This window comes from Hyaena hyaena, unplaced genomic scaffold (genome assembly GCF_003009895.1).
Source record: "Hyaena hyaena isolate Hyena2069 unplaced genomic scaffold, ASM300989v1 scaffold_415, whole genome shotgun sequence".
In the NCBI taxonomy this organism is placed as follows: domain Eukaryota; kingdom Metazoa; phylum Chordata; class Mammalia; order Carnivora; family Hyaenidae; genus Hyaena; species Hyaena hyaena.
This window is the reverse complement of record NW_024081048.1, coordinates 729,536-748,710: the sequence shown is the minus strand read 5'-3', so window position 1 is coordinate 748,710 and position 19,175 is coordinate 729,536. Positions and strand designations below refer to the sequence as shown.

Genomic DNA, 19,175 nt, shown 5'->3' with positions numbered 1-19,175 from the left:
TGCTAATTTGATAAAATTCTTGGCATTATGATTCCTTGTTCAACTTTGGCCCAGAAGACTACTTTTTAATTAACTTCTCTAAATAAAAAACTCTGAATTTTTACACAGCAGTAATGGATACAAGCACGTGTGTGCTTACCTGTGATATTCTAGATCTACGTATGTCAGTGTGAAATGGCAAGTTAAAATTTCCAGACATCTTCATCATAATGACCAATTCTAATTTTAGTTGGAGTTTTTCCAAAACCTTGTTTAATACAGAATAGCTTGTTTAAGTGTAAGTTATTCTTGGATGAATTCTAGACTAAGAATTAGAGCGCACACTTTGACTTCAGAGGACATAGGTTTAATCCTGCCCTCTGTCACTTGTCAGAATTATGACCTTAGCAAATTATATAACATCTCTAAGTCTTACTTTATTAATTATACCTACTTCATGAACATATTTCAAAACTTGAATGAGATGATATATGTAAAACCCTGAATGTACTGCTTCGAAGCTAGTAAGTATTCAGCAGGTACATGTGTACTTGTATCTACAGAGTAGATATAAATTTATTGAGATCAATCACATCTAAAAATATAAGTAAATATAAGTATGTATGTACATACATAAATATTCTGAGTTCCTATTATGAATTCCGATACCACTCTTCACTAGAGTTAGCAGTGAACAAAACACAAATGCCTCTCCTTTTATAGAGTAAATGGCCTTGTGGGAGGACATAGGCAATGAGTAACATGTGTATAATTATTTTCAGTATTACTTAAATTTGTGTACCTTGTATTAGAAAAAAAAGAGAGAGAAGAAGCTTAACTGCAGATGTTGGGTGAACCTGCTGGCAATGTAGGAGGCATTTCTTTTGTCTGGAAATTATAAATCAAAGTAAAACACTGGTCTATAAGAATAGTAAGTAGTAATATGTAACAAAGAGTTGGAATAAAGAAGGATAATTTCAGACCACAGAGAGTAAAATTAGTTATATTCTCTGTAGAGTTTACAAGGAAGGTTCACATAAGCTCTCTGCTTTGATCTTGAACAGCCTTGTCAGGTATGTAAGGCATATCCACATTTTATAGAGAAATAAAAAGGATTACAGGAAGCAGGTTTGCTCAAATTTATCCCAATTGGAAGTGTAAAACCAGAATGGATACAATGAAAATAGAGGACCCGACTGCAGGTTGGAGGAAGTAGGTGTATTTTATTTTTCAGTAGTGGTGTAGGAACTGCCATTAACTGGGCTGTTGGGTGCAGTGCTTCCCTACTGGTGAGAGCTACCTGGAAAAGAGCCATCAGGGAGCACAGTTACATGTCTGCCCAGTGGTCAGCCTGTGGGAGAACAGCACTAATTGGTTGTATCCCTTCCAGTGTTAACTGCTATTTGGTGATCTCAGTAGCGGTGCCCTGAATTAGAGTAGCTCTAGTTGGTCTGCTTTTGAATATTTACATTCTACTTTATCACTAGTAATAATGGAAAATGATTTCAATCTATCGCTTTACTTAATTATAGCTTTTAAATTATTTTTTAATTGCTCAACGTACACATGCTTGTTTTTTAATCAAGAAGTAGATGAATAAGGGGCGCCTGGGTGGCTTAGTCGGTTAAGCGTCCGACTTTCGCTTAGGTCATGATCTCACGGTTCGTGGGTTCGAGCCCCGCGTCGGGCTCTGTGCTGACTGCCAGCTCAGAGCCTGGAGCCTGTTTCGGAGTCTGTGACTCCCTCTCTCTCTGACCCTCCCCTGCCCACGCTGTCTCTCTCTCTCTCTCTCCTAGAAATAAATAAAAATATTAAAAAAAAAAAAAAAGAAGTAGATGAATAAAAAAGGAAAAAAGAAAAGCCATCCTCGTTTATATTTCCTATTTGAAACCAAATGCATTTTGGCCTTCCGAAGTATTTGAATAGAAAAAGGTGAGGGGTGCCTGAGTGGCTCAGTCAGCTAAGCATCCAATTCTTGGTTTTAGCTTGGGTGATGATCTCACAGTTAGTGAGTTTGAGCCCCACATCAGACTCTGCTGACAGTGCAGAATCCGTGCTTGGGATTCTCTCTCTCCCCTCTTTCCCCTGTTCATTCTCTCTCTTTCTCTCTCTCAAAAAATAAATAAACTTTAAGAAAAACAGGTGATTGTGTATATATTAGGTAAAATGGCTTGCAGAACCTCAGACCACACCCCATAAAATACATAGTACCAGCTCTTCGGTGAGACCTAGAAAACTTGAAGCCAAGTGTAATAAATAAAAACCATAAATAGCCAGAAGTAAAAGTGCAGGTCAGGTTTGTGACCAAATTAGTTCATGTCAGGACAGATTTTACCACCAAAGGAATTAAAAAAAAAAAAAAAGAAAAGAAAAGAAAAGAATAAAATCGTTTGAAAATTAAACTTGCTAAAAAAAGATAATGGGCCTACATTTAAAATGGAGTGTAATCTCCTGTTAATATAGAGGGATTATTCTATAAATGCCAATTATATTTTCACTTTGTAAGATACGACACATGGCTCTGCTTGACTCTTTTGGAGGAAAGGGGGGATTTTATTTTATTGGCACTTGAGATTCTAAGAAATCTTGCTTGCTTTTTTAGTAAAGATTTATTGGTCCACAAATCTGAAAAACAATGGTAGAATGGCTTTAGATGTGGTTTCACTAGGGCTCTAGTTTCTTTCTTTGGAATTTTTGGGCTCTGTTCTCCTTAGCAGGGAGTAGGAATCAGCTTTGTCCTTCTGTCAGCCATTGTCCTGCTTACAAATGGCTGCAGAAGTTTGCAAGATATTTGCAACTCAATCAGCTCTGATAGAAAAAGGGTCATATCTGGTTCTCTTTGTTCTTCCTGTAAACCCGAGCTCCCATTTTATATTATTTCTCTTTTGACTAAAACACATTCTTCAGCATCTCTTCACAAATGCAGGAGGTCTGCAGGCAACAGCTTTTCCCAGATTTTATTTATCTAAAGAATAATTGAGTTCGTCTTCATTTTTAAGGAATATTTTCACTGGATATAGAATTCTGGGTTAACTTTTTTTTTTCTTTCACCATTTAAAAAGTCATCCTATTATCTTCTGGCCTCCATTATTTCTAATAAAATGTCATCAATAACACAATCCCTTGTGCTCTTGACATGATGTCTTTTTTTCTGATTATCTTTTTTTTCTCCAAGTTTTTTTTCTATAGCTTTTGGTGTCAGCAGTTAAATAAAATGTGCCTAGGGGTGTCTGTATTCAGCTTGAACTCTATTCAGCTTGGGTCTCACTGCATTTCTAGATGTACAACATAATATTTTTCGTCAAATTTGGAAAGTTTTCAGCCATTATTTCTTCACATATTTTTTCTTCCCTCGTCGCTTCCTACTCTCCATTCAGAGCACATTTATTAGAAGGTTTGATAATGTCACACATGCCCAAAAGCTATTCACTGTATTCATTTTGTGTGTGTGTGTTCTTGCAAGTGGAAAATTTCTATTGATATACCCTCAAGTCATTGACTCTTCTTTCCTTTTTTAAAAATGTTTGTTTATTTATTTTGAGAGAGACAGAGAGTGCCAGTGGGGGAGGGACATTGAGAAAGGGGGACAGAGTATCTGAAGCAGGCTCTGTGTTGACAGCAGAGAGCCTCATACAGGTCTCAAACTGAAGAACCATGAGATCATGACCTGGGTTAAAGTCAAGACACTTAACCTACTGAGCTACCCGGGTGCCCTCTTTCTTCTTTCAACTCCAGCCTGCTACTAAGTCTATGGAATTAATATTTTATTTTAGTTATTACACCATAGTTGTCAGCCATCCATTTGACTTTATATAGTTTTTATTTCTTTCCTGAGTTTTTCTATTCATTAATTCATTAGGCGCATATCTCCCTTTCTTTTTTGAATTTCTTTTCAATATTTTGAATATAAATATAGAGCTATAATAGTTGCTTTAAAGTTGTCATTTGCTAAGTTTACCACCTGGATAATTTTAACTTCTTTTCCTTCTTGGCTATTGACCACACATTTCCCCCCAAACACTATCTGTCTCTCCCTCTTTCCCTCTGTCTCTCCATGTATGATTTTCATTGCTGTTGAATACTGGACATTACAGATAATATCATGGCCTTAGGTTCTGTTATCTTCCCCAGAAGAGTATTAATTCTTGTTCTAGCAGACAGTCTAGACTGGGTTGAGACTTGTTTTGCTCTTTATTAAAAATCTTGTGCTCAAGGTAGATCACTCTAACTTAGCAGGACTCAAATTCCGAACCATCTCCCTTACGTGTCTTATCAGATCATGGTTACAAGTTTTGTTAGGGCAGCCCTAAACTTAAGTCTTACTCTACAGTTTGGCACTTACTCTCATAGGCTCATGCTATCACGTTAGCTGGATGCCAGCAGATTTAACAGGGTGTTAATGAGAGCTGTGCTCTGGTAGGGCCAGAACGCCCACTTCACCTAGGATCGCTCTTCCCAGAACTCCTGAAACCATAATTTATCTGTCCTGTTGTCCCCTTAGCGGCTGCAAACTGTCAAGCCCTGGGAGGTCCTATCCTGCAAACATACAGCCCAGAAGTCAGCAAAAGACTCAAAAGGGATTTTCGCATGGACTTCTGGAGCCCCAGTTCTGCACAGCTTTGTCTCTCTGATACCATGTGCTACAGAATTAGTTTGCTTCTGTTGCCCTAGTTTCTTACATCTGCCTCCTCTTCTCAGTGGGACCACCATGCACTACTTGGACAGCAGCTCTTTGCATCTCTCTTGGGTTATTGCTGCTAGACAGAAAGTGAGGTGATGATTATTATCTTGTGAAGATTATCTTGTGAGTTTTTCTTCTCTTCCTCATGTGCTCTCTACTGTCCATTACTTAGAAAGAATTGCCTCACTTTGTCAGTTTTATAGTGCTTACTGCGGAAGGACTATTCTGGTATCAGTTACTTCGTCATGGCCAACTGCCGTATTGCCCTCCAGAAAGATGTTTTGGAATGCGTTTCTACCAAGTGTTTGAAAACAGTTATTTTCTCATATCCATGCCAACTCTAGATTTTATCATTATTTTAAGATTTGGATTAAGTGGGTGTTTTTGTAATTTCATATAGATACACTTTTCATGTATACTTTATACGCAAATCACACACACATATATAGTTATAATTATATAATATAATTTTCAAAATGTCTGAAACTTGTTATTATACTTTGCTTGGAGACTCTCCCAAAGTATTTTAGTACATTCCAATTAAGTTAATTAATTTTTGTTTATCAGTAGAAATATATTTTTAGCTAAACTTAGGCAGAAAGAGAATTAAAAATTACCATATGTATAAAAAGCTAATTTAGTAGTCTTTTTGTTGACAAATACAACTACCAAAAAACAAAGTAGTTTACAAGGAATTGTACTGTTCAACCGTGATTTGCAAATGTTTGAGTAGATATGCATTTCTTCTATAAAGTTTATTTAACATTAACGCTTCTAAAAATTATAAGTCTGTGGTCTGACGTAGGAAACAACCCCCAAATTTTTTAGGAAACTCCTTAGGTTATTTTGAGTGAGATAGTTTGAACACCACAGTTTGAGAAACTGTTTGTCCAATAGAATATGGTCTCTAAGTGAACTTGAATGGTAGGTTTTTGGGAGTGAGATGACATTAATGGTATCAGCAAATAAACTTGAAAGTCACTGAATTCTATATTTTCCTTACAATGCAGAAAAATATTTTAACAATTCTGAAAGGTTCTTCAGCAGACACCCAGGAAACCTCTTTAACTTAGGTTAACCCAGTACTATCCAAATTTACGTGACCCTACAAACTTTAACACCATCACACTTTAAGAGATGCTGAATAGATAGCATTTGTTGTTGCTGCCCTTCCAAGGGCCACCCCTCAGACAGAGACACTGAGATTCCTTTGATGACCAAGTGGGATTCTAACTGCCCTAAGGACTGATGCTGTCAACATCACAGCACTTAAATTACCTACTGAGTGTGAAAAGCTGTGCTAAGTGGGAAAAATTGTGCTAAATGACCTAGTTTAGAATTTTTTTTCTTTTTACCTAACTTTTTTGGCAGGAGAACATTCATGAATAGAATTGCCACTTTTTAAAACTGTATTTAGTAAACTTTTAATAAATATTATAAATTTGTAATTTAGTTTTATTCTTAAAGTTTTAAAAACACTGTTATAAGAATGTAGCTGTTTGATAAACTAACAGAAAAAAAATCTATTGTATTATGAATTCATATTCCAACTAACATGAAAGAAGGCAGCCAACTGGATAGATCTGATTATAGAAACTTACAAGGTAGGATGTCCAGTCATTCGTCCCTAATTTATCTATTAAGGTTTCATTTGTCACACAGAGTTATTGCAGGTTTTGGGGGGCTTTAATTGCTTACTTTAATTGTTTATTTTACTAAACTAGTAAACGATAAACAAGTTATTGCAGTTTGGGGAAGCTTTAATAGCTTATTTTAATAAACAAATTTAAAAAATTATGATGAAAGAAGAACTGTCGTCTAACAAATAGACTGATTTTATCTTTTATAATACTAATTTTCATAATAAATGCTACAACTGATTTTCCAGCAGCAATTTGCCTCTGAAATCATATATAGGGCTGCTTGGGTTGACATCTAGAGGCACCTCGGTGAAGTTAGAGGAAAAAGAAGAAAGTGACTTTTGGATTTGTATGTTTCTTTACTAAACTGAATAAGGCCACTCCTTAGCAGGTACGTTAATTACCAAAATCTAGAATCAGACTGGCAACATAATTTACAGAGCTTGGTGCAAACTGAAAAATCAGAGTCACTTGTGTAAAATTATTAAGAATTGCAAAGAGGTGACAGCAAAGCGTTAAACCAAGTACAGGTCTCTGACTGCAGGAACTTGAGTGACTGAACAGATCTTACAGCCAGGAAGCCAGACCTGACTAGAATATTTTTACAGATTAACAACGGGGGGAAGGGGTCTGACTAGATCTGATTAAGGAGGCAGTGTTTCTCCCAAATCCCCAGGTGACCAGTGGCAAGCGGACAGTTTTGCATGGCAATTTCCAGTAAAACACCTCAGGATTATAGTTTAAATGAGACTCCGCTGATAGATACACAAAGGACTATTCAAATAACCTGCTGCTGGGTGATGAGCTACGTCTGATCACTTGTTTGAGACAGCTAACGTTTACTGTGCTATAAATGCAAGCTGTTCTTTTGTCTGGAGACAGCGGAAAGGTTTAAGGATAATATTGCTCTGATTCCCCATGTTAGAAAGAAAAAAAATCCTAGATGGTATAAAATCTATATGACAGGAAAGAAGCTGGTCTGCGGAATTTTCTCTAAGGATTCAGTGAAATAAAGAAAATTAAAATTACTAATGTGGGTTGGTGAGTCTGCTATGTTATCTTTGTATAGAGGTTTATATCCTGCAAATCACTTCTAAAACTTGTCCTGCTTGATTCACGTCACAATGCTTCAGAATATTCAAGGTATATCTGTTATCTGTATCTCACAGATGAGAAAGTTGGGGCTTAGGAAAAAAATGGTGACTCGCATAATGTCAAAAGTTTAGTAAGTGATTGAACTATAAATAAAAAATAACTTGTCCTTATTGAGGGTATACTATGTACCAGACCTCATGCTGAGAAATTTCCATATGTTATTCATTTAAGTCTTAACTGAAAGTGACCATCCACCTTTCTTAATCTAATTTTAAAAAATTAATGTTTGGTATGTGCGTTTGTGTCTGTGTGGGTGCGTTCAACTGGGAAACGTGGGAGGCAGCCTCAGACACAGCTGAATTTCTGTTTAAATGATGTCTTCAGGAATTTATCTCACCATCTTTTAATTCTCCTTTCCTCTGTATTGTTCATTTTCACATAGAGTCCCTGCATGTGGTCGGATGGATGGCCCTGCACCTCCAGATTTACAAGTCCTTAATAGCCCTGATCTCACAAAGAAAGAGGCTCACAAATCTCTAATTCCCAGGGAAGGCTAGGTCCTGACTTGTTTCTGTGTCTGCTCCTCCATGAATCACCAGGGTAAAGAGATACTCTTATTGGACAGGCCTATGTCATGACATCTCCCTGGAGCTCAAAGAGATACACACACCGTTCCTTAACTCTTTAGATTGAGAATGAGAGACATGTTTCCAAAAGATGTTTCATGGTGTTATTATCAAAAGGAAGGGAAGTGATTCTGGGTAGGCCTTAGATATCCATTACAAAGGTTTAATTATTATTTATGTTGACACACAAGCAAACTGAGACTTAAGGGAAAAGGCATACTCTGCTTCACTGTAAATGTATCGTAGGCATGGAGCTTATCCCAAGGAAATAAAAGCAATACTCCAAATTCTATAAAACAACACAAAGGATTTATGTTTTGAGGATATTCAAGGAATGCCATTCTCACTACCCTCAGAAAGCAGACATTTGATAACTATATTATCATCTTCAAACTAAAAAGTACAGGGATGGCTTTGTATAGACATAAGTAATTGGAAATTTTATGGATATTCTGGAATGTGTATCTTTCAATGACTAACATTTTAATGGGAACAGACTTACTACTTAAAAAACCATAAATTCTAGACCATAAACTCTTCAATGCTCTGCCTATTTATGTTTGCATCCATACTAATTATAGCGCCTGACACACTGAAAGCACTCAGTAATTTCTTGTTAAATCAGTGGGTCAAAATGGGTGGGGGACAACCCAAGTCAAGTTAGTTCTTTACCTCAAAAGTATTTTCTATATGGGAAACTGAAAGATTTGTGTGTCTTGAAAAAAAAAGATTATAGATGTCTACCATGACTGCATTTTGAGAGTAGCTATGCCATTAACATGGGCCTAGTTAGGGAGCAGCCATTGGTTATTACCTGTGTATTGGCTGTTTCCTGGTGTCAAAACTGATTGAAAGGACACTTAAGCATTGACAACTGCTTGGTCTTGAAGCATTAGTCTATGCTGTGCCTTAGTGGAGATTAAGTTGGACCAAATCAAACCTATTTCTTCAGAATCTGAACCTAGAGATAGTGGGAATCAGGCAGTTTGTAATAAAAGCAGAAATATGAAGATATCCAGAGTAGAGCCTTGTAAATGGTGTACAGTAAGTAGAGGTAGGGTATTTTCTCCCTTGGTTCAAGTACTAGAGATCCTGATCAATCACCTAAGTTGTTGATCAACTACTCGAAGTGTGTGTGTGTGTGTGTGTGTGCGCGCGCGCGCGTGCGCGCTTAATGTTTATTTAGTTTCGAAACAGAGAGCATAAGCAGGGAAGGGACAGAGAGAGAGGAAGACACAGACTCTGAAGCAGGCTCCAGGCTCCGAGGTCAGCACAGAGCCCAATGTGGTTCTCAAACCTGAGCCGAAGTTGGAAACTTAACCTACTGAGCCACCAAGGTGCCGCAGCACCATTTTTTTTTACTAAGTTTTTTATTTTAATGTCAGTATGGTTAAGATACAGTGTTATATTAGTTTCAGGTGTACAGTACAGTATTCAACAATCCTGTGCATTACTCAGTGCTCATCATATGTGTTGTACTCTTTAATCCCCATCACTTATCTCACCCATCCCCCTGCCCACCTTCCCTCTGGTAACCATATAGTTGAGTCAGTTGCCTGGTTTGCTCCTCTCTTTCTCTCTCTTTTTTCCCCTTTGTTTATTTGTTTTGTTTCTTAAATTCCACACATATGTGTGAAATCATATGGTATTTGTCTTTCTCTGACTTATTTTTTTTTAGCCTTGTAATCTCTGGCTCCATCCATGCTATTGCAAATGACAAGATACATAGATAGCCATGTATATATCACATTTTCTTTATCCATTCATCTATCAGTGGACACCTGGTTTGATTCCATAAATTGGCTATTGTAAATAATGCTGCAATAAACATAGGCGTGCATGTATCCCTTTGAATTAGTGTTTTGTATTTATTTTTTTTGGGGGGGGGAGTAAACATCTAGTAGTGCAATTGCTGGATCATAGGGTAGTTCTATTTGTAACTTTTTGGGGAACCTCCATACTGTTTTCTGCAGTGGCTGCACCATTTTGTATTCCCACCAATAGTGCACAAGGGTTCCTTTTTTCTCTACATGCTTGCCAACACTTGTGTCTTGGGTTTTTGAATTTGGGGATTCTGACAGGTGTGAAGTCACCTCCTAGAACTACTGCTGTGTCTTTTTATTTTTTATTTTTTTAAGTTTATTTTGAAAGAGAGAGAGAGAGCATGCACATGACTGTGAGTGGGGTAGGGAATAAGAGCATAAATCCTAAGGAGGCTCCATGTTGTCAGCACAGAGCCCAATATGGGGCTCCATCCCATGATCTGTGAGATCATGACCTGAGCCAACAATCAAGAGTCAGATGCTTAACTGACTGATTCATCCAGGTGTCCCTACTGCTGTGTCTTTTAAATAGTCCAGTTTCAGTGAGGTCTGCCATTTCGTAAAATAACGATGTAATCATGTATATAATTCTGAGCACCACATTTTAAATAGGATAATACCAAATTACACAGTGCCCAGAGAAAGACAGGCAAAAGGTTTGGTTTTGAATTTGAATAAGTACACCTGAAGGGAGGACTCATGCTTAGACCAGAGGAAGAAATGATAAAGATATATGTGGAGGGATGTATAAAAGAGATTGAGTGTATTCTTAGTAACCGTAGAAGAAAGGTCAGTCAATAAAAGAAACAGAGCAAAGAAGTGGGGGGAAATAGTGGGGGAGAGGGAGGGAGGCGAATCATGAGAGACTCTTGAATGCTGATAACAAACTGAGGACTACTGGGGGTGGGGGGAGGGGAAGGGGGGTGATGGGCATGGACGAGGGCACTTGTGGGGATGAGGACTGGGTGTTATATGGAAACCAACTTGACAATAAACTATTGAAAAATAATAAAAAAAGAAACAGAGCAATAGATTTAAGTGAAGAAGAAATTTTTCATCCTTTTGCTGACTTGTGAAAGATGATCTTAGACAATAAAATTGTTCTGATAAGATAGTATAAATTAGATTTTGTTAGATAGAGATTCTTCAATGTAAGGAATGTATTGTCCAATTTTATAGACAGTTTTCTTTTTTTTAGAAAACTAAGCTAATTATTAGAGGTAGACTTAGCATAAAATTTAGAGTTCCTCATTTGTAATTGTTTGGGGGAAGACACAAACAACTCTTTGTATTTTTATATTATTTTTTAAAAAGGCTTCCCAGATTACATAAATTTAAAGTCTCATAAAACCTAAATTAACCATTGTTAATAGTGATGATTAACAACACCACAAAGATTTAAAGCCATTCTATTCATATTTGAATCTACAATTTGAATGACTATTATAATTTATGCACATAAAACTCCAATTCATGGAATTCTGGTAAGAACCGATATATTCATTTGTGAGTCACTGATGGAAGTTGAACCACTGTAATGAAGAACACGGCAGAAATACTAGCTCATAAAGTACCAGTACATGCCTAAATGTGGAAAAGTAAAGGGATTAAAATAGATATTTATTTTCTTCAGCATCAGAATTAAATAATATATTTTTATCATAGAACTGGACACACATTGGGCATCCAATAAATATGTGTTTCTCTCTAGGGATCTTGCCTTTCTGGGATTTTGTTTGAATTTGATTTTCAAGTAGAAATGTTACCGATACTTGAATTTACTTATATTTTTGCAAGAGTTTCAGATAAGTTGACATTCAATTTTACTTGGTAGAAAAATATAATTTTATCTTTAATGGTCTTAAAATAAAAGGGAATCTTCTCATCATTACCAGCAAAGCAAAAAATAACTAAAATAGAAAGACAAGCAGTAAATAAAAGTGTGCTCTAGCTTTTATTGCAAATGAGTCGAAAGCATGTATTGCAATATCTTTTTATTAAACCATTTTTATAGCTGTTCTTTGGGTAATATTTTATAAATGGCCTGAATAAAGTATGTTTGTTATGGGTCCTTTCAAAAGTAATGATGATTTGTGTAAAGCGTGGCTCACAAAGTCAGTTAAAACATTAGGTTAAAAACAGGAGCCAGTTGTCTCATTTGCGAATACTCATTCTTTTCAGAGCTGATAGTTTTATCTTTGGGAATCCCTGTAATCAAGATTCTCTTTCATGAAGTTTTTTTTTTTTTTAATTTTTTTTAATGTTTTATTTATTTCTAGGAGAGAGAGAGAGACAGCGTGAGCAGGGAAGGGTCAGAGAGAGAGGGAGTCACAGACTGAAACAGGCTCCAGGCTCTGAGCTGGCAGTCAGCACAGTGCCCGACGCGTGGCTCGAACCCATGAACTGCGAGATCATGACCTAAGCGAAAGTCGGACGCTTAACCGACTAAGCCACCCAGGCGCCCCTCTTTCATGAAGTTTTATTTGAGACTAAGATTACACCGTTTCTCCTCAGTCTCTGCTCAAGAAAGAGGTCATTGCTGTGTCGAAGAATGGCTACAAGCTGCAGCAGAGAACCATAAAACTCTGTTGTGACCTCTTTAAAAAAAAAAAAAAAAGAAAGAAAGAAAATATAATGCCTATGATAACACGACTTAAAAACAAAGATGGTTTTACACTTTCATTCTTCACAGATGCTCATGCACACACCCACACACCATACTATACAAATCCTGCCCTAGGTGTTATAATTTCAAAGTTTTTACTTTAGTTTTTTTGGTACATCCTATTCCCTAGGAAGTTTCCAAGGCTCTTGGTGATGAATTGTTAATACAAATTGGGGAACACCTGCAACCACATTCATCCATTTTAATTGTGACCTGTCTCTGCACAGCATCCCCAGACGTTTTTCACTTCAAATTTATACACACATTTACTGATCGTCCAAGAAAAATAGTACAAATTGCTCTCAGGGCTGATTTTAAGGAAGCTGATCAGTGAAACAAATTTCAAAGACTTTTAATTATATCTAGAGCTTTCAAGGCCTTGAGATTGTTGTTTTTATTTTTGAATTTGGCTTAAGAAGTGAATTTTAAATTGTAGAGTATAGTTTGAAACTTCTAAGATCAGTTGCTCACACTTTGTATACTCACAGGGCACAGGGATTGTTATGGCAAAATCTGGCAAAAGTTTTGTTCTTCTGTACAAACATCTTTATGATAATTAATAGCTTTTAATTTTTTATTTGGTAACATTTTAAAGTAGAGTTCATTTTTTATTAAGAATTATTTTGAGGGACGCCTAGCTGGCTCATTCAGTAGAACTTTTGAATCTAGATCTTGGGGTCATGAGTTCAAACCCCACATTGGGCGTAGAGATTTTTTTAAGTAAGAGTTATTTTGGGGGCGCCTGGGTGGCTCAGCCGGTTAAGCTTCTGACTTGGGCTCAGGTCATGATCTCACAGTTTGTGGGTTTGAGCCCCGCATCAGGCTCTATGCTGGCAGCAACTCAGAGCCTGGAGTCTGCTTTGGATTCTGTGTCTCCCTCTCTCTCTGACCCTCCACTGTTCACTCTCTCTCTCTTTCAGAAATACATAAAAACATTTAAAAAATTTTAAGAAAAGAATTATTTTGAATCTTTCAATTTAGGTTCATAAGATAGAAACTATAGATTTGAAATGGGGTCTTTTATGTTAGCGATACTCTTGCCTGTGGAATACAGGCCAATTTGAGATGTAAGATTTGGGGATTGTGGGATTCAACACTAAATGATTAAAGTCCTGTATTACTCAGTTCAAATGAACTCTTATTGACGTTTCTCAACAGAATTTTTTTTTTAAATATTTTTATTTATTTCTAGGAGAGAGAGGGAGAGAGAGAGAGACAGCGTGAGCAGGGGAGGATCAGAGAGAGAGGGAGTCACAGACTCTGAAATAGGCTCCAGGCTCTGAGCTGGCAGTCAGCACAGAGCCCGACGCGGGGCTCGAACCCACGAACCGCGAGATCATGACCTAAGCGAAAGTCGGACGCTTAACCGACTAAGCCACCCAGGCGCCCCTCTCAACAGAATTTTTAAATGTTCCAGTATCTGTTGATAATACATCTTTCCAAATTATACACCCACAGTTATATGCTCATATTTAAAAGTAATGACTTGATGTTTGTGATATAGTTCTTTAATTATTATAATAGAAACATATTTTGGTGATGAAATACAGTTTTATTTTATCAAATAATTCACAAGTTTGCTTTAGCCCCACATTGCCGAATCTCAACTAGTTTCTTTTAAACTTATAATGCATGTTATTGGTAGAGTGGCAAAATTATATGCTTAGAAAATGCTTATGTGACATACAGAACTATCTTAACTAAAAATATTGGCATAAATAACATTTTCTGTATGTATTACATTTATTTGGGTATCTCTCTTTTGGACATTTTCATTGGAAATATGAGTAAATTTTTTTTTGCTTATCTTTATTTGGACCATCTAATTTCGTATTTTCCCCTGAATTTTAAGGATATCAACAAAAATTTCTCAAATGTGTATATGCATGAAATAATTACTAGAGTTATTCTATGAATAGGTGTCCATATCTGATGTGATACCACATTTATGTTTCTGCTTTGAAAATTATTCTGAATTGTGAGTTAAACATTTTATTGTGTCTGAAATCTCTCATGGCCATAAATCAAATGTAAATGTCTAGTATTAGTGCTTAGAATACAATTATAAAAATTCATTTGTGATCGTCTTTTTTCTCAATCAAATCCTTATGTATCAGTATTAACAAAAACATGGGAGTGTCACTTCATGATATTGTTTTGGAGGTTTAATACTCTTAAGGGCCAGACTTAAACTGATGTATTAACATTTGAATACACACTTGGTTAAGAAATAGAACTTTTGACTTTTTAAGACATTCAGACATTCTCGTTTTCTCACATAGTTCTGACTGCACCAAATATGTACAAAATGTAAGAATTTTGTATTAGTTCGGTTTGAATTATAAATGATCAGTTTAAACATGAAATTTGAAAAAATAAAATAAACATGAAATTTGGAATAAAATTAGAATGTGGCAAATGGTAATAGCTCAATATATAAGGTATCTTCTTGATGACTAAGTACATAAATTATATTCTAAATTCTAAGCCAGTGGGCTTATGTTTAAATGTTTTTCTTTCCTACTTCCCATTGCTGTTGTTTTTTTCCTTTGATTCAGATCGAGGCACTGTGCAGAAGGTGGTGGTTCTTCCCGCTAACAGCTCTGCCAGGGGCGAACTCATTCTGGAGGAATTAGAAGTCTTTAAGGTTTGAACATCTCCTTCTGTTAATCTCAGAACATGCATGATGGATGGAATTATTTCATCTTAGGGCCACTTGGGAGGAAAAAATATTTGATAAAAGATCAAATAAATGTCATAAATTTTTGAGGGTAGGAAACACCCGATAAAGTCAGAAATATAGAGCAAATATTTTTCTGAAGTGTTTTTTTTTTATTTTGTTTCACATTTCAAGTTATCTTAACATGAAAAGATTAGTTTTTTCAGTGATTATCATAACTCCAAGAATTTTGGTCATCATTATTTTTATAAATGAGCTCTTGTGGTCAGGGTCTAAGAGATTTGCCACGAAAGGGCTTTTATGATTTACTTCACAAGCCACTGAAACTTAAATGCTTTACATTATTGATTGTTAGATAAACTTTCTAATATTTTTTTATCCAGGAATTTTAAGGAAAACTACTTTGCTTTCTCTTGCTTTATTGCATTCAATTCAGATGTCACTCTGGTTACATAAAACACATGTTGTCTCCTTACCACTCAAAACTCATGTTCTGCCAAACTTGAGATTTCATTATTCTCTTTGTTCTTAAATGTGAGCTTAAAAAATAAAGGAAGAAGAAGTAAAAACAATACATAACAATAATAAAAAGGCACACAGAAGTAAGTTCATTCCTGAAAGACATCACCTGCTCAGGGCAAGGTGCCTATTCTTTATGTATCTGACCCTGGAGAGCAGATTTGTGGTGTCCTGCACACCCTTCCCTCCTTAAAATGTAAGTTATTGAAGTTCAAGTGGTTTATCTAATAAACATTTGGAAAAATGGATAAAACACAGCCAGATGACCTGCTAGGACTGCGAAGATACTCTGCCATGGAATTCATCCTATTGCAGACTACTATTTCCAACTGAATCAATTAAGGGGAAAAGAAAAAGAAAAAAAAAAAGCCCATGGACATCAAAGGATCAGAGTCAGCCTTTAACAGTAAAATTAACACCGCAGGACTCCCAGGAGCAGGCTATTGCTGGTTCAGTAAGTTGCTTTGCTTAGCTGAGCGGACTCAGAATATATTGACTTGATATATGTTCCCATAGTCACCAAAATTACTGATTTTAAAAGCAGGTAAGTGATCCACATGCATTTTTTTGGTTATGCTAATAAATTTTAAACGTAAAGAAATATTTTTTAAAAAAATAATCAAATGAAATCTGAGGAACTCTGGCAAATTTTCCACTATGTTACTAAATTTATAATTTTTAATGCTAGACTCACTTTGGCATAAGGTTCTTTGTAATTAGCGCATTAATGGTGTGCTTATAAAATGCTAACTATGTACTTTCACATGCTTTCTCTATGCCTTGTTTTATAAAAGAATTGGTTGTTTCACTAGATTAACCAATATTGCATTATAGATAAAATATATTTTCTGCATTCAGTTCAATAAGGACAACTTAGCTGGCGAGAATAACAAAGTACTTTTTTCTGGAGTTTTCTTGAAGATAGCAAAAATGCCATTATTGTAGAACTTCATTTTTAATTCTGAAATATCAATTTTTAATAAGCAGAAAACGTTAACTAAGTGAGTTTGACACAAACCCAAATATATAAGTTATGGAAAGTTCTTAAAGAAATGTGAGTCATTCTGATCATGTGCTAACTACTTATGGTCTGTTATATGAGTTATGCTAGTGTTATCATCATGAAGAATAAACTCTCATTGGAAAAATAGAGTCAGTCAAGACTAAAAATGGTTGAACTCTCTTATGGACCTGTATGCCAGTGATTGTGATGGCTAAATAGAGACACAGTTACCAAATACAGTTACTTACTGTCTTCAACATGGTGTTTGTGTCATATTTTCTGATGTGAGGTAAAAATAACTGGGTGTGTATGATATACTGTGATTAGCACGTGAGGAAATAATGCATTTGAAATGAAACAAATTCCTTAGCTAAGTGTCACACTGATATATTGCAGAAAACACAATGTAACTTTTAAAAACCAGACCCTTTGTTTTTATAGAGTGCAGAACCATAATGTTTTCTTTTAATCCTCTCTTCAGAATATTTCTTGAAAATAGATCCAGCTTCCTCAAACTTAACTTATATAAATTGCAGTATTTATTTTGTATTTGTGTGTGTTTCTAAACAATGATAAAAACCTGTTGCAAGTGAATGTTTTGATACATTACCATTTTCTCTTTTAAATGTGTGTAAGAACACACACCTCCAGAAAGCGAAATAATTGTAGGTACAGTTAATTTTGAGTGCTTGTTCTCACTGGAGCTATTCAAATGAAACTTCAGAGATAGTTATCAGGTTATCACAAGTTTAATTTTTTAATTCAAAAATTAGGAATTATATAATGTTTCAGAAGTAAAGTTTATGAATAGAATGACTTTCAAAAGGATTACTATTTCAGAAAATTTTTAGGTACTTTCACTAATTCACATTTATCAAGACGACATTTTCTGGGGCACCTGGGTGGCTCAGTCGGTTAGATATCTGGCTTCGGTTCAGGTCATGATCTCACGGTTCGTGGGTTCAAGTCCCGTGTCGGGCTCTGTGCTGACAGCTCAGAGCCTGGAGCCAGTATTGGATTCTGTGTCTCCCTCTCTCTCTGACCCTCCCCTGCTCACACTGTCTCTCTCTCTCTCTCTCTCTCTGTCTCTCTCAGAAATAAATAAAAAACTTTAAAGTTTTTTAAAAAAAATTTTTTTAAAGACATTGTCTAACAATATTTTTGTTTGCAACAGAAGAATTAATAAGCATGATTCAGGCTGATATGTCTTTCCAAAGCCACATTTGGCAGGTATAGGGTAGTGTCTTATGCAGACAGTGCTTACGTTGTGGAGGAAAAACATGAGGTACTGTTCCTCAGCCTACCCACTTCATTCAGGCCCAAGTTCTATTCATTGGGTTCAATATTCTAAGGTACATTTTTTCAGCTCTTTCAAATTTCTCAAACTTTTATTCTTTTTCTAATGACTGTGTTGATACTGTGTTATAATTGCTACTATTTTTTTTTTTTTGGTTGAAGCATGTCTATGTAGAACAACCCATCCTTATCACCAGCAAAGGAAATGTAGTTTATAGACAAGTATTGCTAAACTTTGTTAGTATACATGCAAATGTAGAGAAATGATGAGTTCTTGAATTTTAACAGAAAAGAGAACATTTTTAATGCAAATCTTTTTAAAGAATTGTTTTAACAGCTACCTTTTTTTTTAATTTTCAGAATCATGCTCCTATAACAACAATGAAAATTTCATCCAAAAAGGTAAAAACAACCTCGTTTTTATTTTTTGTGGTACAAAACTTTACTGTGATGAAAACTATATTTTGTAACTTCAGAAAATATTAATGTTAGTATTAGAAAAATAATTAATACTATTTACCGAATACCAGAAAATCACCTTTAATTTTTGTGCATCATTTACAAGCCATTAATGGAAGACAAAAAAAGGTCTATTTTGTATAAAAGCCCATGAGTGGGAAACATGTAAATATATACAGCAAGATAGTCCAACATTTTGTATATCCTATATTCTCAAATATTACTGTGTGTGAAGCCAACCAAAATAAAAGCAATCTTTCTGAAGGAAGAACTTGGCCTAATGTTTGGGCTACTATAACATCACAAACATTCTCAGGGGCTTGGAGTAAGTAATCAGTCCTCTTTTGAGTCACTGCTGCTATCACATGTTTGAAATGTGCAATGCATTCTTTTGTGCTTATTTCTATGGAAGTGCTGTTTTTTAGAGTTGATACACATCATTAAAAAAATCTGAATGTCTCAAATCTAAACCATATAAGGATTCAGGTTTGGGGTAAGAAATGTTGGACTGTGATTACCAGAAATGTGTAACCTTCTAATTCGTGCCTGTACATGCAAATACACAATGATCATGGAAAGGAAAAGCTGTGTCCCAATCTCTACATGTATGACACACGCACCTCCCCAGACTCAAAGGTGTTCTTTCCGGAAGAAAGTTCTAAGGGAGCAGAGTCATATAGTCAAAAGTGGAATCGGCTTCAGAGTGGGA

The 19,175-nt window shown here is 35.7% G+C and overlaps 1 protein-coding gene across 1 annotated transcript in view; it reads left to right on the top strand.

The window, feature by feature from the left end:
• SEMA3C (semaphorin 3C) overlaps positions 1-19,175 on the top strand; it is a 176,344-nt gene that overhangs the window by 137,854 nt on the left and 19,315 nt on the right. The window contains exons 13-14 of the mRNA XM_039252482.1: positions 15,068-15,156; positions 18,368-18,409. Of these exons, the coding sequence (XP_039108413.1) occupies positions 15,068-15,156; positions 18,368-18,409 (131 nt within the window). The remainder of the gene's footprint in view (positions 1-15,067; positions 15,157-18,367; positions 18,410-19,175) is intronic.